Genomic DNA, 23970 nt, shown 5'->3' on the forward strand with positions numbered 1-23970 from the left:
TTTATGGCACATAAGCTCATTGCCCAACACTGGCTTGATGAAGCCCCTCCCTCGGTATCGGAATTTGTGAGAAAGGTTAATTGGTTAATTGGTATAGAAAAATACGCATATGAGAAGCGAAAAGCTAGCAAAAAGTTTGATAAGCTTTGGGGCAGGTGGATGGCTGTGCCTGAGCTCGCGCCCCCAGGGTCCCGCACGTAGGTTGCATTGAACCGCACGTAGATGGGAGAAATGGTATATATCGCTATCCTGTGTTCACCACCTGTCAGTGGGCATTCTGTACATTTGAGTTCAGAGAACTTTCTAACTATTTTCTTTTTGAACTGTAGCTCAAGAACATTCACGGTGCGCATGTGCACATATGGTTCTCGGAAAGTTGCACTTGATTTATGTTTACATAGTGTGTGGAGTTGGACGGTTTAAGGGGTGGGAGGAAGGTATGGGGGTTGGGGGGGAGGGAGGGGGTGTTTGGAGGGTATACCCTCCAGGGTTTTTGCGATTGTACGGGGATAAAATCTGTTTTGTGAAAAAGTTTTTTCAATAAAAAATTATTCTGATTAAAAAAAAAAAGAAAACAGCATCTGAGACACCAGGCACCAGTCTAGATAAATCCCCCTGTACATACAAATCTGCTTGCACAGTGCTGTCATTTGTTTGATTCCAGGTTCAACAATACCTTTCCTTTCTTGATCCATCACACGTTTTTTGTTATTATATTTAAATTACTGTAGGTAGTTTAGCGTGGGGTGTTCCCTAAAAGCCTCTTAAAGGACATGTGTCACCTAGATATTCTTTTACTGATTAGAGTCTGATACTAAAAGTTATTTTATTCTAATCTGTTTCTATTTTCTGACAGATTTTTTTAATTTCACTTTTTGTACATTGCTATGGGGCTGTCATCTTTCCTAAGCTGTTTTTAACAGCATTTAGCAACATGTTTTACATCAAGAGTCATGGGTATAGACCACAATAGACAGAGTCTGTGGCCTTCAGATGAATGTGAAACATTCCAGAGTGTACTCTGTGACCTGTGAAGAGGTCATTCCACAGGGAGCTAGTATTGTCTTCTTGTAACGCCTGGAGTCTTGGATCCACTGAACCGTCACTAGCGATGGCACTAACCTCACCAGGGAGCGGAGTCTAAGGGGCCGCTGGTTTTCACCAGAGCCCGCTGCAAGGCGGGATGGACTTGCTGCGGCAGGCGACCCCCAGGTCGCTACCCCTGGCTCGGTTGCTAGTGACAGCAGGTGAGGCGTGGCAGGAGCAGTAGGCAGTGCAGGCAGAGGTCTGTAGGCGTAACTGCAGGTGGCAGACAGTACTCAGGAAACAACCGGTTAAGCAGCGGGCAGGAGCTAGGGACCGGGACAGTGGACAGGAACTGGGAACAAGGACTGAGGTCAGGAACAACAGGGAGCTGGGCCAAACGCTATGGGAAGCATGTAGAGGCTCCAACACCTAAGGTGGGGCAGGGCTGGAATTTATAGGAGAGTGTGTGGGCTGTGACCAATTAGGGGCGGACTGCCCCTTTAACTCCGAGACAGCCGGCGCGTGCCCTAGGAGGCGGGGACACGCGCGCTGGCCAGCACAGCGACGGACAGGAGCGGGGCGAGGTGAGGCGCCCCCAGTGGCCGAAGTTGCAACACCGCCGGGTCCCTGCACGTGGACACCGGCGGCTGCAGGACAGGGTGAGGGGGTGCAGCGGCGGTCCGGAGCGCGGGACGCCGCCGCAGCCCTGACAGTACCCCCCCCCCCTTTGGCCTCCCCCTCTTTCTAGCCTGAAAGAATCCCTTGAGAAGGTCCCGATCCAGGATATTAGACTCGGGTTCCCAGGATCTCTCCTCAGGACCAAAACCTCTCCAGTCCACTAGGAAAAAACGTCTTCCTCTGACAGTTTTCATGGCCAGAATGTCTTTAACAATGTAGATGTCGTCTGAGACGGCTTGTGGAGCAGAGGACGAAAATTTGTTGGAGAATCGGTTGAGGACCACTGGCTTTAAGAGGGAAACATGGAAGGCGTTCGGGATTCGCATAGTAGGGGGTAGACGGAGTTTGTAGATGACTGGGTTGATGCGTTTTAGCACTGAGAAAGGACCTAGGAATCGAGGACCCAACTTGTAGCTGGAAATCTTGAGTCGGACATATTTGGCCGAGAGCCAGACCTTGTCACCTGGGAGAAAGTTTGTGGCAGGTCTCCTTCTCTTATCCGCCTGGTCCTTCATGCGGTCAGATGCCTTGAGCAAAAATTGTCGAGTCTGTTCCCAGATTGACTGCAGGTCAGACAACAATTCCTCCACGGCTGGGACCTCGGAGGATGGAGAGAGAGGCAGAGGAGGGCGAGGGTGACGCCCATAGACCACATAGAAGGGTGACTTGCCTGTGGAACTCGAGTCCAGATGGTTGTAGGAAAACTCTGCCCATGGAAGTAGGCTGGACCAGTTGTCTTGGCGAGCTGAGACAAAATGACGTAGATAATTGCCCAGGATCTGGTTGACCCTCTCCACTTGCCTGTTGGTCTGGGAGTGATAGGCAGATGAAAAGTCCAACTTCACTTGGAGCTGTGAGCAGAGGGCACGCCAAAACTTTGAGACAAATTGTGAGCCTCTGTCGGACATGATGTGAATGGGAAGACCATGTAAGCGGAAGATGTGTTGAAAGAACAACTGGGCCAGACGGGGAGCAGATGGAAGTCCAGGAAGAGCCACAAAATGAGACATCTTGGAGAAGCGGTCAGTGACCACCCAAATGACTGTGTTTCCCGCAGATGGAGGCAAGTCTGTGACAAAGTCCATGCCTATGTGGCACCAGGAACGGCTTGGAACTGGCAAGGGCTGTAATCGGCCAGCAGGCCTTAGTCGTGAGGACTTGTTTTTGGCACAGATTGTACAGGAAGCCACAAAGTCTTTGACATCTTGGAAAAGGCTGGGCCACCAGTAGTGGCGGGAGATCAGTTGCCCGGTCTTTTCTACTCCAGGGTGCCCGGCCACCAATGAGGAGTGTCCCCACTTCAGAATCCTTCCTCGAAGGGTAGGGCGAACATAGGTCTTTCCGGGGGGTACTCCCTGAAGAGCCGAAGTGGCGACTGGCATCAGACGATCGGGAGGTATGATGTGGCAAGGAGGGTCCTCTTGTCCCATGACATCAGATGCTCGGGAGAGAGCATCGGCTTTCACGTTCTTCTCAGCCGGACGAAAATGGATAACAAAGTTGAAACGTGAAAAGAAAAGCGACCACCTGGCCTGCCGGGGATTGAGGCGTTGGGCCGATTGGAGGTAGAGAAGGTTGTTGTGGTCCGTATAAATGTTGACCGGATGCCTAGCCCCCTCTAGGAGATGACGCCACTCCTCCAGTGCCAGCTTAATCGCCAAGAGTTCTCGGTCGCCAATAGTATAGTTCCTCTCGGCAGGGGAAAAAGTCTTTGAGAAGAACCCACAGGTTCTGGTCTTGCCTGAAGCGTCCTTTTGCAAGAGGATGGCTCCAGCGCCCACTGGAGAAGCGTCAACCTCAAGTGAAAACAGCTTGGTGGCATCCGGGCGGACTAGAGAAGGGGCAGAGGCAAAGGCCGACTTTAGGCTAGTGAAGGCTTGCTCGGCCTCAGGTGGCCAATGCCTGGGATCCGCCTTCTTCTTAGTGAGAGCCACGATGGGTGCGACCAGGGTAGAGAAATGTGGGATGAACTGCCGATAGTAGTTGGCAAATCCTAGGAGGCGTTGGATAGCTCTGAGTCCCACGGGACGTGGCCACTGGAGAACAGCTGAGAGTTTGGCTGGATCCATCTGTAGACCTCGATCGGAGACAATATAGCCAAGAAACGGAAGGCTGCGCTGATGGAAAACGCACTTCTCCAGCTTGGCGTACAAACGATTGGCCCGTAGTCTTCGTAGGACCTGACGTACTTGGGTCACGTGAGTCTGCTGGTCAGGGGAGAAGACCAGAATGTCTTCGAGATAGACGATGAGGCAGACATAGAGGAGGTCACGGAATATGTCGTTGACGAATTCCTGGAAGACCGCTGGGGCATTGCATAGGCAGAATGGCATGACCAGGTATTCGTAGTGCCCATCTCTGGTGTTAAAAGCGGTCTTCCATTCGTCTCCTTCACGAATACGGATTAAATTGTACGCTCCCCTGAGATCCAGCTTGGAGAAGATCCTGGCTCCACGGAGACGGTCGAACAGTTCGGGGATAAGTGGAAGAAGATATCGGTTCTTGACAGTCACCTTATTTAGGCCCCGGTAGTCTATGCATGGGCGGAGAGAACCGTCCTTCTTCTACACAAAGAAGAATCCTGCGCCAGCAGGGGACGTGGATTTGCGGATGAAACCCTTCTGTAAGTTTTCCCGGATGTAGGAGGACATGGCCTCAGTCTCGGGTACGGAGAGAGGGTACACCTGACCTCGTGGAGGAGAAGTTCCAGGAAGGAGGTCTATGGGACAATCGTACGTCCGGTGAGGGGGCAGAGAATCCGCCTCCTTGGCAGAGAAGACATCAGCCAAGTCTTGGTATTCCGCTGGTAGGCCGGGTAGAGGCTTGACGGAGTCAGGTGACGTCATAGAGCACTTGGGCTGAGGAGGCTTCAGACACCGGTTTGGACAGTCCAGACCCCAACTGAGAATCTCCCCGGTTCTCCAGTCTAGCTTAGGGGCATGTAACTGCAGCCAAGGAAGGCCCAGGAGGATGTCGGAAGAGGAATGGCGCAAGACGTAGAAGGAGAACTTCTCCTGATGTAAAGCGCCTACCTGGAGGACTAGAGGTACAGTCTGGTAGTGTACAGATTCGGTGAGAGTCTCGCCCATGACCGAGGAGATAGACAGGGATCGGGCTAGCTGGGTCACGGGTAGCCGCCATCTTTGGACCAATGTGGCTGCAATGAAACTGCCTGCAGACCCAGAGTCTATGAAGGCAGTAGTCTGGTGAGTTTGTCCTGAGGGTGTCTGGATGGACACTGGCAAAGACAACCTTGGAGAGGTGGCATTCACACCTAGGGAGGCCTCTCCCACCGGTCCTAGGTGCGAGCGTTTCCTGGACGCTTGAGGACGTTGGGGACATCTCTGCCGGAAGTGATCAGGGTCACCGCAGTAGAGGCAGAGATTCAGCTCCAGACGACGAGTTCTCTCATCAGGCGTCAGGCGAGCTCATTCCACCTGCATAGGAACCTCAGGAGTCAGCTGGGACACCGGAATGACAGGATTCTGGAAGACCGGCACCAGCTGGTGATGGCAACGGGACAGGCTCAGTCGCCGTTCTTGCCGGACCTCCTCCTCTCTCTCAGAAAAACAAGTATCGACCCTGGTGGCCAGTAGGATAAGTTCGTTCAGGGAGGTAGGAAGGTCTTGGACGGAGAGCACGTCCTTCACCCGACTGGACAGGCCCTTCTTGAAGGTGGCTACTAGAGCGGCCCCATTCCAGTCTAGCTCTGCTGCCAGCGTGCGGAATTGGATGGCGTAGTCGCCAACGGAGGAACTCCCTTGTGAGAGATTGAGTAGAGCAGTCTCTGCTGAAGACGCACGGGCAGGTTCCTCAAAGACCGAACGAAACTCTGCCAGGAAGGTTCGGAGATTGGCAGTATTCGGGTCATCTCGGTCCCACAGTGGCGTGGCCCAGGCCAGGGCCCTACCCTCCAAGAGGCTGATGATGAAAGCCACTTTAGAGCGTTCAGTGGAGAACTGGCTGCTTAAAAGGTCAATGTGCATGGTGCATTGAGTTAGGAATCCTCTGCACAACTTGGGGTCACCACCGTATTTGCTCGGGAGAGCCAGTCGAAGTTTCGAAGAGGCAGCAGGAGGTCGTGTGCGCTGGTTTGTAGTACGCTGCTGTAAGGCGGCAGTCAATTGCTGGATGTGCTGCGATTGCTGCTGGATCTGCTGAGCCTGTTGGGCGACCACTCTGGCTACGTCACGGATGTCAGGCACCTCGCCGGGATCCATGGTTGAAGCCTACTGTAACGCCTGGAGTCGTGGATCCACTGAACCGTCACTAGCGATGGCACTAACCTCACCAGGGAGCGGAGTCTAAGGGGCCGCTGGTTTTCACCAGAACCCGCCGCAAGGCGGGATGGACTTGCTGCGGCAGGCGACCCCCAGGTCGCTACCCCTGGCTCGGTTGCTAGTGACAGCAGGCGAGGCGTGGCAGGAGCAGTAGGCAGAAGATAGTGCAGGCAGAGGTCTGTAGGCATAACCGCAGGTGGCAGACAGTACTCAGGAAACAACGGGTTAAGCAGCAGGCAGGAGCTAGGGATCGGGACAGTGGACAGGAACTGGGAACAAGGACTGAGGTCAGGAACAACAGGGAGCTGGGCCAAACGCTATGGGAAGCATGTAGAGGCTCCAACACCTAAGGTGGGGCAGGGCTGGAATTTATAGGAGAGTGTGTGGGCTGTGACCAATTAGGGGCGGACTGCCCCTTTAACTCCGAGACGCGCGGGGGGGACGCGCGCGCCGGCCAGCACAGTGACGGACAGGAGTGGGGCGAGGTGAGGCGCCCCCAGGGGCCAAAGTTGCAGCAGCGCCGGGTCCCTGCACGTGGACACCGGCGGCTGCAGGACAGGGTGAGGGGGTGCGGCGGCGGTCCGGAGACACTTCTCTACCTACTGGTGTCACATGTCGCTGCATTGCTGTTCAGATCTCTTTATGGCAGCCTCCTCTTATCACCACAGACACAACATGAATTCTCAGCTTAGTGTTTGCCCTAGTGATGAGAATGTAAACTGCAAGATTTCAGGATTATTTTATAATGTAGAACATGGATGTCAAACTCCCTGCATGATGGGAATTGTAGTTTTAAAACAGATGGAGCTGTTTGACATGTGTGATGTAGAAAGTAAAATGGAAAAAAAAAAGAAAAAAACGTCACCAAAAATTATTTAAAAATATGTTTAACATAAAAACATTATTTAAACAATAAGTCATTTTATGATTACACATTCTCTTTAACCCCTAGCTGTACCAGGACGTTACTGTCCGCCTTCCCTGGTGGTCTAGTGGGGGGCTGCAGCAGCCAAAAGCAATAGAGCACAGATCTCATTGATCTATGCAGTATATCTATACTGCATAGATCATAGTCCCAGGGGGACTTCTAGTATGTGTGTAAAAAAAAAAGTTTTTTTATTAATAGAAAATCCCCTACCCTATTAAAAGTCAGAATCACCCCCCCTTTCCCCATTTTACAAATAAAAACAAATAAATAAACATGTTTGGTATCGACGTGTGTGTAATTGCCTGAACTATTAAATTAAATGCGCTAAATTGCACATTTTTGGTCGCAGAAAATCTCGAAAAATTGGAATAAAAAGCAATCAAAAAGCTGCATATGCGCAATCAAGGTAGTGATAGAAAGGCGCAAAAAAAATGACACCTCACACAGCCTCATAGACCAAAGGATAAAAGCGTTATAAGCATGGTAATAGAGCAATTTTAAAGGGAATCCATCAGCTCCTAAGGTGTTAACAGTGTGCTGTAACTGGCAGCCCCCAGTGAGCATGGTGCCTTTTTGATAATTTTCCGTGCAGTGGATTATGTATGTAGAAAATGGCAATAGCACCTGTTGTTTATGGCTCGCCGCAGTAGGATGACATCAGAGAGGTTTCTTTATAAAAATGGAGATTTATTGCTTCTTCTTCAAAAGTAATGAAAGTTACAGAAGTGAATAGAAATGAATATCAGAGAAATGTCTTACAGTCCTTAGTGTCTAGTGTCCATAGCTCATAATGAGAGTTCCTTGAAGGGGTTGTCTTACAAATCGTCACGAGCTTCAAGCAGCTGTTGCTTCAAGCATCCTGGATGACATCCCTTCCGTCACTCTTCCATCATGGATTCCTTCATGCGACATAGCCTTCTCCTTGAAGGCCCTGGATCCTTCATAGGGCTCAGCCCTGATTCAACTCTCCTCCATCTTGGTGATTACCATTTATATAGGTTCATGACTCACTGTCAATGTCATGTGTGGGTGTGTTTATTATAAGTGAGTGTGTGTGTCTGCACATATATGACCATAACAAATATAGCTCATCTTCTCTATGTAACGTTTCTCAATATAGATATTGCTGTGTTGCTTATGTACACGTCTCCCTAGAATACAGTGAATATGATATTATAATGTCAGTATTACAATTTCTTTATACAGTGAATAGTGTTGTGCTATTATGGTGAGGTCAGTAGTATATATGACTTACATTATATTATACCAAGATATTGTTCATTGTAAAACACATCGTATTTAACAATGTACAATCTTATGTCTCCTACTGTCACAGAGCAGTTGTTCGTGCCACACTCGTCATGCATCCTCCTCCCTCATCCACTAAATTCCAACAGTGTGTGAACATAGCCTTTCAGTGTTTTCAATCCACTCCTGGTTTTGGTTGCAAAATACTGAGCAAAAATACTATGTGTGAACATAGCCTTAATGTTTCAATAAATTTTTATTAGTGAGGTTTTTTTTTTTGTGTTCATATAAGAAATTCTAACATACATAGAAAAAGGGGGTGTAAGGGGAGGGGGAGGGGGGTGAAATGTCACAGAAGGAAATACATATACAACATATGTGGAGCAGGGGAGGGAGGAAAGGAGGAAGGGGAAGACATGGGAGGGGGATTGATACAAGAAAAAAGCAGACATTGATGCCACCACATAACTTTTAAATATGAACAGTGTGGTTTGCCACAGTTGGTCACCCATAGTTGGGTCAGAGTTCATTGTCCATGAGGTTAAAGCAAACCACACTCCAGGCAATCACATCGTCGCAAGATCATCAATGAAGTGGAATGGTGGTAGGCGTCCCAGGAGAGGGGAAAAGATAAGGGAGGGGGAAACACAGTAAACCGGGACAAATCAACGGGCCAAACATGAAACCAGCAAGGTAAAATTTTTGTATGTCTAGTTTGTTGAAGTGTCGAGTATAGGGCATAGGACCAGGCATGGAACCAGCGATTGTCTGAAATGTTTTTGTAGTATTCCTAGTGAACGATATGAAGTGTTCCAAGGTGTAACATAGTCGTATCTCTACGATTACTTCCCCAATAGACGGAGCGACAGGGTCTTTGAAGTGACGGGTGAGCACTACCCTAACAATAGTCAGAATCTTGGTGACAATAGGCCTAATCAGTGGGGGAATGTGATCTAGTTCTAAATATAATAAGGCCTGGGCTGGATTCAGTGGGATGTTCAACCCAGTTACCTCTGATAAAAGCTTGGAGACTTCGGACCAGTACGAAGTGAGGTGTGTGCATCCCCATAATATATGCAACAGGGAACCCATCTGTCCACAACCACGCCAGCAAAGTGGGGAGCACGTAGGGAAAAGTAACTGCAACTTCTGTGGGGTATAGTACCAATTTACACGTACTTTAATTATGTTTTCCCGATGAGCAGCAGAAATAACAGACTTTAATGATCGTTTATAGGCTGAAAGCCATTCTTCAGCCGTGTATTGTTTTGCCAGTAGCGTTTCCCTTGTTTGCAAGGCGGCAGGTTTTTTAAAGTTAGAGAAGTTACCTAGGAAATCATATAGGGGACGCAGGCCCCTGAATTTTCCAGTCAGAAGAGAAAGTAAGAAACTATCCCAAAGAGTGGTGGACAGAGGGGCCTCCGCAACACAGTGTCTAATCTGAAGATATAGGAAGAAAGAGGAGGAGGGTAGGTTATAAGTGTCAGCCAGTAGCGAAATTTGGTGGGGGGCAAGGGGGGCGGTCGCCCCCGGGCCCACTCAGACAGGGGCCCACTGAGGTCTTAGACAGTTAATGCTGTCTGCAAAAGCTATTGCTTTTGCAGACAGCATTAACACGTCAGTAGTGGCCGGAACTGTATGCGCTCGCACTCCTAATGAGCGCATACAGTTCCGACTGGGCCAGGATGTGATTGACACAGCATCAGGAGCCATTGGCTCCTGGCTGTGTCAATCATTCTTGTGGCCGGAGGCAGCGTTATGCCTCCAGCCACAAGAGGCTGCGCTCCGCATCCGCACACGCCCCCCGAACCGCCGAGCCCACCCCCTCCTTTATGCCTCTCTTGCGACCGCAAGCACGGTCTTGCTTGCGGCCGCAAGAGGCAATCTTGCCCCTGTCTGATGCGTCGCTCCCTGGGGGATTCCCAGGGAGCGCACGTATCAGGAACCTTAGTGCGCGTCGCTGGGACTTCCTGTACCGGAAGTCCCGGCCTGGGCGCACACTCAGCTTCCGGATGTGTGCGCTGCCCGGGAATCCCCCAGGGAGGGACGCATCAGCTGGGGGCAGAAGAGAGGACAGCAGCGACGGGGGAGCGCTTGTTAGGTGAGTTGTGTGTTTGTTTTTTTTAATCTGCTGTGCAGGGGGCAAACTATAAGGGGGGATACAGGGGGGGAGCCATCTACAAGGGGGGAATACAGGGGAGGGAAGCCATCTATAAGGGGGGATACAGGGGGGGAGCCATCTATAAGGGAGGGATACAGGGGAGGGAAGCCATCTATAAGGGGGGATACAGGGGGGGAGCCATCTATAAGGGAGGGATACAGGGGAGGGGAGCCATCTATAAGGGGGGGGGATACAGGGGAGGAGCCATCTATAAGGGGGGGGGATACAGGGGGGGAGCCATCTATAAGGGGGAATACAGGGGAGGGAAGCCATCTATAAGGGGGGAATACAGGGGAGGGAAGCCATCTATAAGGGGGGGGGATACAGGGGGGGAGCCATCTATAAGGGGGAATACAGGGGAGGGAAGCCATCTATAAGGGGGGATACAGGGGGGAGCCATCTATAAGGGAGGGATACAGGGGAGGGGAGCCATCTATAAGGGGGGGGGATACAGGGGAGGAGCCATCTATAAGGGGGGGGATACAGGGGGGGAGCCATCTATAAGGGGGAATACAGGGGAGGGAAGCCATCTATAAGGGGGGAATACAGGGGAGGGAAGCCATCTATAAGGGGGGGATACAGGGGGGGGAGCCATCTATAAGGGGGGAATACAGGAGGAGCCATCTATAAGGGGGGAATACAGGAGGAGCCATCTATAAGGGGGGATACAGGGGAGGGAAGCCATCTATAAGGGGGGGATACAGGGGAGGGGAGCCATCTATAAGGGGGGGGGGATACAGGGGTAGCCATCTATAAGGGGGTAATACAGGGGGGGCATCTATAAGGGGGCAATACAGGGGGGAGCCATCTATAAGAGTCAGCCTACCCACTAAACAAGGGTGTAAAGGGGCCAATACAGATGTGCAGTGTGTAGAGAGATGAGGATGGTGCCAGAGTGTGGAGCCTAATATGTATGTCTGGCAGATTCTGTGGATTCGTGGCTCGGAGAAGTTCTCATAACGGCCCAGGGCAGATGGAGAAGAAGATGAAAAGGGAAGAACTCTGATCAGAGAAGACGTCTTCTGTGAGTCACTAAATATATCTGCACTGTAATGTATATGGTGTATAGAACCTGTGTAGAGCTGGGGCTACTGCTAAATGACTTGAAGAGGTGATATTGCTCTGTGTACAGTGGATTATTCAGTTGCAGCAGTGGTGTTAGTCAGTATGTGGTGGTATTAGTCGGTATGTGCTGGTATTAGTCGGTATGTGCTGGTATTAGTCGGTATGTGCTGGTATTAGTCGGTATGTGCTGGTATTAGTCAGTAAGTAGTGGTGTTATTTGTTACTTGTAATCTGGTACTGTGTTTTATTGGATTTAGTATAGAGGATTTAGTCAGTAACAATATGGTGGTGATGGTAGTGGTTGTGGCGATATTTCCCCCTTGTATACTGGTATTATTGGTAATACCATATATATATATATACCAGTAGCATGCACTTGGTCGAGGAAGGGGGGCTCCAGGTTGACAGTCTGCAGCCCTCAGGGTATGCTGGGAGTTGTAGTACAGTAGTACAATCCTCCGATACCTGCCGCTGTAGACAGATGTATTGCTGGAACTTCAGGGCTGATGGTTGTCACCCACAGGTTGCAGCCACCAGGAGAATCAAACTGAGGACAAGAGTGGTGCTGTCTGTGGAAGAAGGCAGCTATATTTTTCTAATGTTAAGCACTTTTACTTTTTTTATGGTTCTATATTCCAGATGTAGAAGCCTCTTACACGGCTCTGTATCCTTATTCACTATAAGAAATGTAGAAGAATATTCCCTTTATTATTCAAAAAAATCCTTGTCACCTGCTGGGGTTCCCTATGGGTAACGTTGGTTGGGGGCCCACTCAGCCTCACTCGCCCCCCCTAGGCTGAACCCCTAGCTACGCCCCTGGTGTCAGCCAATTGCTTAAATTGTGGAATAAATCAGATAGTAAACGTATTCCCTTCTCTTGCCAAAGAGATAATGCAGGTGTGGAAGAGTGAGGAAGTGATGCTGTTAGGGCTAAGATGGGAATGGGAAGGTTATGAAGTTTAAAAGGTTTGCCACTGGTAGCATGGGCTTGAAGCCAGCATTTAAGACCTACTGCCATAGGGGGAGAGTATCTATGAAACGAAGTTGTAGGGGACCACATATGAGGGTACAATAAAGTGCCTAAGGGAGGTTTTGAGTAAAAGTCTTCTATTAATTGCCACGGTTTATAGTCCTTTGGGTTTGCAAGCCACTCTTTGAGTTGTGCCAACAATGTGGCACGATAATAATTATATATGTTAGGGACTCCCATGCCACCCAAAAGAGGAGGTCTGATCAGGGTATTATAAGCAATACGAGATGGCTTACCACCCCAAATGAATCTAGAGACCATGGATCGGACTTTCCTAAAAAATTGCAGGGGAATTTGGATAGGCAGAACTCTAAACATGTATAATAGGCGAGGGAGTAATAGCATCTTGAAGGCCGCTATTCTACCTGACCAAGATATCTCCAGCTTTGATATATTGGTGGCGGATTGTTGGAGCTCCAAAAGGAGAGGTGTATAGTTTTTTGAGAATAATTGACGCAAATTGGCCGTCATATGCGTCCCCAAATATTTAATGGATTCGGTTTGCCAATCCAGTGCACAAGTAGACCTCATATTATCTAAAACTGATTGGGGGACATTTAAAGGTAAGGCCTCGGATTTGGATGTATTAAGTTTATAGTAAGAAATCTTGCCAAAGGTGGACAGGTGGGAAAGTGCACGGGGTAATGAGAAGGAGGGACGCACTAAAGTTAGAATTACATCGTCCGCATAGAGCAGGCATGTCCAAACTTTTTTCGAAGAGTGCCAAATTTGATGAAGTGAACATGTGCGAGGGCCGACCATTTTACATGCTACATGCTATATGCTTTATAACACAGGCAGATAATAGCAAGCTGGATACCTGGGGGGCCGTAAAAGTTCGGAACGCGGGCCGCAAATGGCCCTCCGGCCGGACTTTGGACATGCCTGGCATAGAGGGACAATTTATGGGTGGTTTTTCCAATTTGAACGCCGGCTATTAGGGGGTCACTTCTTAGTAATTGTGCTAGGGGCTCCATGGACATGATAAACATTAGTGGGGAAAGTGGGCATCCCTGCCTGGTGCCAGTGGTGATGTGGAATGGATCCGACAGGGTACCATTTATGAACACTCTGGCTGAGGGGGCAGAATACAGGGCTTGAATGCATTTGAGCATAGTGTCATTAATGCCAAATTTGGAGAGCACCGAGAAGACGAACGACCAAGAAATACGGTCGAACGCCTTCTCGGCGTCAAGGGAAACCGCAACCGCTGGGGTGCGCGTAGAGTTAAGGAAGTGGAATATATTGATTATTCTGTGAGTATTATCTTGTGCCTGTCTGTGTTTAAGGAATCCTGTTTGATCTGTGTTGATTAGTAGTGGAAGAAGTTCTAATAGGCGGGTGGCTAGGATTTTGGCGTAGATTTTCACATCGCAATTAAGCAATGAAATGGGGCGAAAATTAGCAGGCCTGTCTGGTGTTTTGCCCGGTTTGGGCAGTGCTACTATAATGGCTGCTTGATTTTCAGCGGGCATGTTCCCTGTCTCTTGGGCTGTTTTAAAAAATCTAGTCATAAATGGGGCTAGGATAGGGGAAAATATTTTGTAATAGTGGTTAGTGAGCCCGTCAGGGCCGGGAGATTTCCCCAGTGGGGAACTGTTTATAGCTTGGATAACTTCTAAAGAGGTTATTGGGGCATTTAAAAATATCTGTTGGGCGTCGGATAGGGAAGGCAGATTAATGTTATGGAGAAAGGCATCAATTTTAGGTTGGGTTGGTTGAGGAGTGAGGGGATCATCCTTTAGGTTGTATAATTGCATGTAGTAGTCCTTAAAGTTTGAGGCGATATCTCGAGGGTCAATTAGTTTACTTCCATTAGAGGGGTTTACTAAAAAAGGTATGCGGGTTTTAACGTGTTGTGCATTAATCTTTCTAGCTAAAGTTTTCCCTGCCTTATTTCCCTCAGCATAGTAAATAGATTTCGCTTTCCGAAGGGACCTCTCATAATCCGTCAGTAGTAAGGCGCGGAGATCATCTCGTGCCTTCCTCAGTTCTGATAAAAGTGAGGGTGTAGGAGTAGTTTTATGAAGGGACTCCAACCACCTAATATCAGAAAGAAGATCATTCATATTTTTGAGCCGCTCCTTTTTAACCCAGGATCCCAGTTGGGTGAGTTTGCCACGCACAACTGCTTTATGAGCATTCCACAATGTGGTATCTGAGACCTCCCCATTGTCATTTTCCTGGAAGTACTGGGTCAAAGAGGCACGAACTGTAGATTGGTAGGTTGGGTGTGAAATAAGGAAAGAATTGCACCTCCAAAGGTAAGTGGAGGGGGTGTCTACAACCTCCTTCATGGAGAACAAGAGTGGACTATGGTCTGACCATGTCTTGGTCTCAATGGAGGACGAGTGAAGGAGAAAGAGAGATTCCCTATCCAGTAAGGCCAAATCTATTCTAGCATAAGAATTTGCTGAGTGGGAATAATGAGTATAATCACACTCATTTCCATGTTGGGCCCTCCAAGCGTCATATAATTCAGAGCGCCAGAGGAAGTCATCTAAGGGTGGGCGGGTGCGGTCTCCCCTGTATGTAGTATCTCTTACTAGGTCTGAGACCGCGTTAAAGTCCCCGCAAATGACTAGGTGTCCCTTTTTGTGCTCCTGTGCTAGCCTGTAAATTTTGCGGGCGAAATTGATCTGTCCTACGTTAGGGGCGTAAACTGAAATTATAGTGTAATCTTGATTATTAATAGTACACACTAAGATCAAGTATCTTCCCTCAGAGTCAGAGATCTCCCTGTGCACTTGGACAGCCAATGTATTTTTAAATGCTATGAACGTTCCTCTCCTTTTAGTTTTGAATGTAGAGTGGTAAATTATAGGGAATAAGGGGTGTTTAATCCTGTGTACATCTGAGGTAAGGAGATGTGTCTTGATGTCGCCTTGGAGGGATTTAACCTCTCTCCAGAAGTGAGACCGTCTCTGTGGCGAATTAAGACCACGGACATTGTAAGATATAAATTTTATAACCATTTTACCTGTGTGGAGTGCACTTAGATGGGTGCGCAGTCATTGGTAAGAAAGAGGAGGGAGGAAGAAAAATAAAAGTTCCTTGCGACCTGAAGAAAGAGAGGGTACTGGTGAAAGGTTCCATGCCTGTGAGAAGGGAGAAAGCATACAAACAAGTAAACAAAAACAACATAAAAGAAAAACAAACGTCCAATAAGGACAACAGTTTCACACAAGAACATCGTGTTAACACTTGGTTAACAGAAGGTGGGTAGGGACAGTCCAGCATCCAGCCTCAGGAACAGAAGGCACCGGGGAAACTCTCATGGGACATCAGATACGTCCCACCAACGAAGCTTCAACGACGACCCCTCTTGTTGGATCTAGCTGGCAACCATTCGGGAGTAAGGCGGGAAGGTCTGGTGGATGGTACCGGAGCCATAGTTGTTGGGTTCAAGTTCCATAAACGCAGCATAGCAGTTCCTTCTTCCAAATTGAAGATCGCTTGGGTTCTGCCTCCTTTTGTCACCAGCAATTTGGCAGGGTAGCCCCAGTTATACATAATGTTGGCAGATCGAAGTGCAGAAGTGACTGGGGCGAGAGACCGGCGCCATTGTAAGGTCGCAGCAGATAAATCACTGTACACAGAAACTGACGAGTATTTGTCAGGGATATCTTCTTTGTTACGTATAGCTTGCAGGAAAGCTTCTTTAATGTGATAATAATGAACCCTTGCCAAGGTATCCCGTGGAGTGTCATCGGGGAGATGCTTAGGTCTGGGGACTCTGTGAGCCCTATCTATGATCAGGTCTCTGTTAGTGCTATCAGGCAACACATCTTTAATGAATTTTTGTATATAGCGTGTAAGCTCAGACGGCGACACGGACTCTGGTATGCCACGTAGTTTGACATTGTTTCGCCTTGAGCGGTCCTCCAAATCATTAATTTTGCTCTTTAATCTCTGTACTTCGTCATATAGCTCTTGGTGTCCATCAGCCAGTTCATTATGTGAGGACACTAGTTCGCCCATTTTATTTTCAAGATGATCAGTGCGATTTGCAATCTGTGTAAGCTCCCCACGGACCGGGCGCAAGGCTCTGTCTATTCTGCAATCCATAGATTCTCTAAACGCAACATTCTCTTCATATCAGAGTCAGTCATAGAAGTGCCTTTTGTAGGCAAATCATCAAAGCAGTCGTGGGAGGGAGAAGAGTTAGTGTCATGTGGTGTAGCTGCGGCTGCTGCCATGTCCTCTCTCCTCTGATGTATGCGCTCGCTGCTGCGCTCCATTAGTAAAGCAGAAGAGGAGGAAGGGGAGGGGGAGGGGGAACAGGGTCGCCATCACGGCCGGCTTGGATATCTGCAATACAGTCCTCGTTCTCATGAGTCAAATCCTCTCTCTGTTCCCCCTCAGTACCCTCCGATAAAGGGGTGTATCTTGATCCCATATTAAAGTTCTTACCCCCAGTGTTTTGAGCCGTGGAGGTGTCCTCCTGCTCGTCTTCTCCTCCATGAGAGCGGGAGTCGGCGCCATCTTGGGATCCAGTGTACGGGAAAAAGGCAGTCAGTTTCCCCGAGTATGAGCGATTTTTGCTGCATTTGGAAGGTCCCGACATGATCCTGGGGATCTCACCCACCCGATCGGGGTGTTCAAATAGCGGTGCGGGGGTGTCAGGTCGCTGTAATGGGTCGCAGTAAGCAGGAGCTGCAGCCCGGTGCGTCTACTCCATAAGGCAGCTAGCCACGCCCCCCCTGAACATAGCCTTAAAAAGGATACAATAATATGAAAAAAAAGACTTCTACTTAATTTCCATCAGGGGATTCGTAACAGAGAATGAACTGCTGGCACGTCTCTAGACAGGTGAGTTACCCCTAGACCACAGCTCCAACACATTAGGTAGGAGAGATTCTTTTAGAGATAAACTGCCTACAGAGAACTGCCTACAGAGGACAGCACACTGTCAACACCTTAGGTAATGCCCGGTTGCTGACAGATTCCCTTTAAGGAACATATATTTTATTTAAAAGGTTTTATTTTTTAAAAGCCATCAAATAAAATAAAAGTTATACAAGTTACATATCTTAGTAATTGTAAAAACTTGAGGAACATGTATAACAAGTCAGTTTTACCCTAGGGCGAACAGCGTAACCCCCCCCCCCCCCCCCCCAAATAAAAAAATTGTGTGTTTTTTTCAGTTTCACTACACATATAATTTTTTGCTGGTTTCACAGCATATTTTAGGCAAAAATTACATCTGCCATTGCAAAGTACAATTAGTGGCACAAAGAATAAGGGCTCATCTGGGACTTTAGGTGGAAAAATGCACGCGCTATGGCCTTATATACACAAGGAGAAAAAACGAAAGCGCAAAAATGAAAACTGGTTGTGTCCCTTAAGGGTTAAATTACAAAATAGAAGCATTTTTAGAGATATGAGATCCACTGGATTATTTTTCCATTTCTGACCCTTCCTTCCTAGGACCTGTTGTTGCCCTTCATTTGTCCTGTCCTGTCTATATGTTTTTATCCTTTTATCTTACTTTTTGATTGCATTATTTCATTAGGATTTTCCTGTTATAATTCCACTGAATTTCATTTCCTTGAGAATTGTTGCTCTTTTGCACAACTTGTTGAATTCCTGCATTAGTCAGATGTTTGCCTTTTTACTATTGGCGTATAGTATTTATATTACCATGTAACTCTTACATTGCCTGCATTAGAACTGTCATACAGTACTTTTTCCAGCTTGAGGCTAGGTTCACACTATGTAACTGTGCGGCTGTATTTTTTATGCGGCTGTAAATGTGCGGATGAAACTACGGCCGTGGGAAAAAATAGACATGCGGCTGAAAACATACGGTCATTTACTTGGAAATCTGGTTCAACTAAAAATAACAAATAAAATCTTAAGAAAGTGATGCAAACACCTCTGGAATGCATCTGGGAAAGCAGGGAAACAGTTTACATGAATCGCTATTACCGGGGTTTGCGATCCTCTGCAGTATGCCGAATGCCGATGCCTCTCATGTTTAATATATTGAATTAATAAAACACATTTTCTTTGTAATAAAGTCCCTTTTGTTGTTCAATAATTTAATTCTAACGAATCCATCATTTTGCAATTAAATATACTGTTAAAATAAATATATATATAAATAAATGTATGTTTATATATATATTTATTTTTTGACAGTATATTTAGTTGCACAATGATGGATTCGTTAGAATTAAATTATTGAACAACGAAACTGATTTTATTTCAACGAAAATGTGTTTTATTAATTAAATATTAATTAGTACAGGAAGCTCCAGTAAGCCGTTAAATCATATTGCCGGCAATAGAGCATTCTGTACTAATCATCACTTTACTTTAATTAAAACATCAAATGTTTCTTCTAATTATGTTATCACAATAGCATTGTTAGAAGAAACATTTAGAATTATATGTGCGCTCAGCTGATTGGCTGATCGGCTCAGCGCACATATAATTAGCGGGTCCGCAGCACAGTGACTTCATTGTGCTGCGGACCAGCGAAGAGGACAGATCGGGGTGAGTATAGAGCTCTCCCCACCCCCTCCCCAGCACTGCACCCCTCCCAGCAAGGAAGGGGGGTCACTTAACCCCTTCCTTGCTGGGATGGGTGCAGTCTGACATCAGTCTGGCCCCCAAGGGGTTAAGGGGGATACAATACATCCTCCCTTAACCCCTTGGGGGCCAGACTGTAAGCAGCGATCTGTAAAGATGCTGCATACTGTAAGGAGCACAACACCGCTCACAATGATGGGTGTTGTGCTCCTGTTTGTGTGTTTTTTGTGTGTTTCTCCCTTTTTGTTTTTCAGATATTGGTATCCTGGGGATTCCGTCGGATTCCCTGGACTACGTCGATGACCAGCGGTTGTTTTTTTTTTATAAAATGGTCAATGAGGGGTGTGGGGGTGTTTTTATTTGAATAAAAATTTTTTTTAACTTGTGTCTTGTCTTTATTTCTTTACTTTATAGACTTAGTAGTGGAAGCCGTCTAATAGACGGAATCCATTACTAAGTTGGGGCCTAGTGTTAGCCGGTATAAAATGGCTAACACTAACCCCCTATTATTACCCCAGTACCCAATGCCACCAGGGGTACTGGGAAGAGCCGGGTGCCAGTGGTCCCGGAGCGTCAAAATTGGCGCTCCTGGACCGGGCGGCAGCAGGCTGGTAAGATTTAGGCTGGGGAGGGCCTAAAACAATGGCTCTTCCCACCCTGGTGTTACCAGGCTGCTGTTGTTTGGTTTTTAACCCGGCTGGTTATAAAAATAGGGGGGACCCTATGCGGGGTTTTTTTTAAATAAATAAATAATAAAAAAAAAAAACGCATAGGGTCCCCCCTATTTTTATAACCAGCCGGGTTAAAAACCAAACGACAGCAGCCTGGTAACACCAGGGTGGGAAGAGCCATTGTTTTAGGCCCTCCCCAGCCTAAATCTTACCAGCCTGCTGCCGCCCGGTCCAGGAGCGCCAATTTTGACGCTCTGGGACCACTGGCACCCGGCTCTTCCCAGTACCCCTGGTGGCATTGGGTACTGGGGTAATAATAGGGGGTTAGTGTTAGCCATTTTATACCGGCTAACACTAGGCCCCAACTTAGTAGTGGAAGCCGTCTAATAGAAGGAATCCATTACTAAGTCTATACAGTAAAGAAATAAAGACAAGACACAAGTTAAAAAAAAATTTTATTCAAATAAAAACACCCCCACACCCCTCATTGACCATTTTATTAAAAAAACAACAACAAACAACCGCTGGTCATCGACGTAGTCCACGGAATCTGACGTAATCCCCAGGATACCGATATCTGAAAAACAAAAAGGGAGAAACACACAAAAAACACACAAACAGGAGCACAACACCCATCATTGTGAGCGGTGTTGTGCTCCTTAAAGTATGCAGCATCTTTACAGATCGCTGCTTACAGTCTGGCCCCCAAGGGGTTAAGGGAGGATGTATTGTATCCCCCTTAACCCCTTGGGGGCCAGACTGATGTCAGACTGCACCCATCCCAGCAAGGAAGGGGTTAAGTGACCCCCCTTCCTTGCTGGGAGGGGTGCAGTGCAGGGGAGGGGGTGGGAAGATCTGTATACTCACCCCGATGTGTCCTCTTCGCTGGTCCGCAGCACAAAAAAGTCACTGTGCTGCGGACCCGCTAATTATATGTGCGCTGAGCCGATCAGCCAATCAGCTGAGCGCACATATAATTCTAAATGTTTCTTCTAATAATGCTATTGTGATAACATAATTAGAAGAAACATTTGATGTTTTAATTACAGTAAAGTGATGATTAGTACAGAATGCTCTATTGCCGGCAATATGAATTAACGGCTTACTGGAGCTTCCTGTACTAATTAATATTTAATTAATAAAACACATTTTTGTGCAATTAAATATACTGTCAAAAAATAAATATAAATATACATTTATTTATATATATATTTATTTTAACAGTATATTTAATTGCACAATGATGGATTCGTTAGAATGAAATTATTGAACAACAAAAGGGACTTTATTACAAAGAAAATGTGTTTTATTAATTTAATATATTAACTATTAGAGGCATCGGCATTCGGCATCATTGCCGGCTATTTTTGAAGTACTCCGTATGGACCGCCTGTCAATCCACGGCCGCATGTCCAGCCGCAAACAATGGTCTTGTTCATTTTTTACGGGTCCGTTTACGATAGGGCCGTAAATTCATACATAGTGTGCATTGTGCAGCCGTATATCGTATACTTTCCAGCGTACGCATGAACCACCAAAAATACCGCCGCACAATTACAGCCGCAAATACAGCCGCACAGTTACATAGTGTGAACCTAGCCTTAGGCTCTGTTCACAGTATGTAAAACTACGGGCGTAGTTCTCGCCGCAGAACTAGGGCCGTAGTTTTGCGGAGTGAGACATAGCTTTATTTTTAATGCGACCCCGGCCGGAGCGTACACACATCGTATGCGCTCCGGCCGGGATCCCGTGCGGCGCCAGAAAAAACTGACATGTCATGCCACAGAAAGACCTGTCAGTTCACACAGTGAAGCGAGCGGCTCCGGCCGCTTGCTTCACTGTGCGCTATGGGAAGCTCTGATGCGGGCGCGCGTTGATGCGCCCGCATCAGAGCACCGCGGCCGGAAAGATCACCCGGCCGGTACTTAAGTACCGGCCGCGATGATCCGGGCTAAGACCAGCCGTTCCGTGACCCGGCCAGGGTCGCGGAACGGCCGGTTGTTCACGTAGTGTGAACATAGCCTTATATATATATATATATATATATATATATATATATATAGTCAATACAAAAATTCCAATTAAAAAAGACACAAGTTTGAAGTGAGAACACCACTAGGTCACAGTATACACTCACCTTCTATCTATCATCTGGTAGCACTTCTTCAACCATCCTAATCCAGGCATTCTACGTCGAGGTGTGGCACCATTCAGGTACACAATCATGTAGTCCTCAGCCACTAGCAACTCCAAACTACTTATGACATACCTGCCAAAAACAAACAGAATCTATAAAATTTTAGATAGTAGAAGTAGGTGCAATTTTTTTCCCAGCATTTTTATTTCCCAAATGTATTTGAAATTAAAAATGAAGTACCTTTGCCAAAAAAATTCAACAGTTCCTATGCATACCTATTCATACATACAGTGTCCATATTAGGACATACAGTAGTCAGAAGAGTCAAGAATCATTTTTGCAAGTCTTCACAATTGACTTCTGACTACAGACAACTGACTTCTAATAAATGACTACTGACTTCTGACAACTGACTTTTAATAAAATAATGTGTGATATCTGAAATGTCAGCAGTGAGGTACTACAAGTCTCTATTCAGTTTGAGTTTCACTTTCACTTCAATTGCTAGGCAGCCCCTAGCTTATTCAGGTAATAAAATGAAGTGATATCTGATCTCTGACTTGTCAGAGGTGAGAAGTCCTGTCTCACTTGTTCATTGCTACAGAGCTGAGTTTTGAAACACTGTATTTGTCTCAGTTTTGCAAATAGCTGACCTATTGCTGATCTGGAGCAGAAGCACTAACGTTGCTGACTGAATGTGTGGAGCCCTGAAGCTTCCCTGGATGAAAAATAAATGTCTGTGCATGGCTGTTTTTACCGCTATAGGAGACTGGGGACCACACAGGGCACCGGTCATAGTAAGTTCATACTAGAGCTCAGTGCATATGCTCTGTCTGCAGTTGTGGGGATGACGCTGCCAGGGATGGGATGTGTGCGGCTGTACCTGCTTCTCCACAGCTGGATGCTGCTAGCTGGAGGTAGAAAATGTCACTCATCACTTAGTTTTAAAGTCAATCTCTGTGACCGGTGCCCCACGCGGTGCCCAGTCTCCCATGCTGGTAAAAACAGCCCTGCATAGACACTTATTTTTCATGCAGAGAAGCTTCGAAGTTTCAGGGCTTCACACATTCAGTCAGCACATTCAGTGCTTCTGCTCCAGGTCAGCAATAGGTCAACTATTTGCAAAAACTGAAACAAATGCAATGTTTCAAAACTCAGCTCTGTATGCAATGAACAAGTGAGACAGGACTTCTCACTTCAGACAAGTCAGAGATCAGATAACACTTCATTTTGTTACCTGAATAATGAAGTGAAAGTGAAACTCGAACTCAATAGGGACTTGTAATACTTAAAGGGGTTGGCTACTTTATAGTAAAATTGGTCAGTGAACAGCAGGGGTCCTCAACTGGCGGACCGCGGCCCGAACCCAGACCACGGAGGCCAGCTGTCCGGACCCCTACTGCAGCACTGCTCCCTGTAGAGTAAGTATGAGCGCTTGTAACGAGCGCTCATAGTTACCGTGCAGCAGCACTGACAGAGAGGAAGCCATCGGCTCCCTCTCTGTCAGTCACCCCTCACTGGCCGCAGCTCGAGTTACGTCGGCGCCAGGGGGTGCCCGACTCAGGTGAGTATAAGTGTTTGTTTTTTTATGTTATATGGGAGGGGGAGAGCGCACAGGGGGGCTATATACTACAGGAGGAGAGCGCACAGGGGGACTATATACTACTGGTAGAGCAACAGGGGGCTATATACTACAGGGGGAGAGCGCACAGGGGGGCTATATGGGAGGGAGAGAGCACACAGGGGGTCTGTATGGGAGGGGGAGAGCGCACAGGGGGGCTATTTACTACAGGGGAAGAGCGCACAGGGGGTTATATACTACTGGGGGAGAGCGCACAGGGGGCTATATACTACTGGGGGAGCAACAGGAGGGCTATATACTACTGGGGGAGAGTGCACAGGGGGGCTATATACTACTGGAACAGTCAAACCCTTTACCTAATTTCAAAGGGCTGGTGAGAGAGAAAAATGCAAGTTTTCTCACTAATAAGCATCAATTCTGTATTTAAATAGTTCAACAACCATTGTGAAAAGTAACAAAACACGTTTCCTGCTGATGTTCAGCTCGGACCTTCACCTTCACCTGACAGTTGCCCCTCACTAAAAGTTGTTGAGTACCCCTGGTGTACAGTATTAGTAAGTGTACTCACTGTCTATAATGACAGCAGCTTTCTGTGTACCTCATGGAGATAAAATCAGACACCCCTCC

The 23970-nt window shown here is 47.3% G+C and overlaps 1 protein-coding gene across 2 annotated transcripts in view; it reads right to left on the minus strand.

The window, feature by feature from the left end:
- Window positions 1–23970, minus strand: part of ATCAY (ATCAY kinesin light chain interacting caytaxin) — a 211983-nt gene that overhangs the window by 73596 nt on the left and 114417 nt on the right. For both annotated transcript variants that reach the window (XM_069962602.1, XM_069962604.1), the window contains exon 7: window positions 21762–21893. In XM_069962602.1, the coding sequence (XP_069818703.1) occupies window positions 21762–21893 (132 nt within the window). The remainder of the gene's footprint in view (window positions 1–21761; window positions 21894–23970) is intronic.

This window comes from Dendropsophus ebraccatus, chromosome 3 (genome assembly GCF_027789765.1).
Source record: "Dendropsophus ebraccatus isolate aDenEbr1 chromosome 3, aDenEbr1.pat, whole genome shotgun sequence".
Lineage (NCBI taxonomy): Eukaryota > Metazoa > Chordata > Amphibia > Anura > Hylidae > Dendropsophus > Dendropsophus ebraccatus.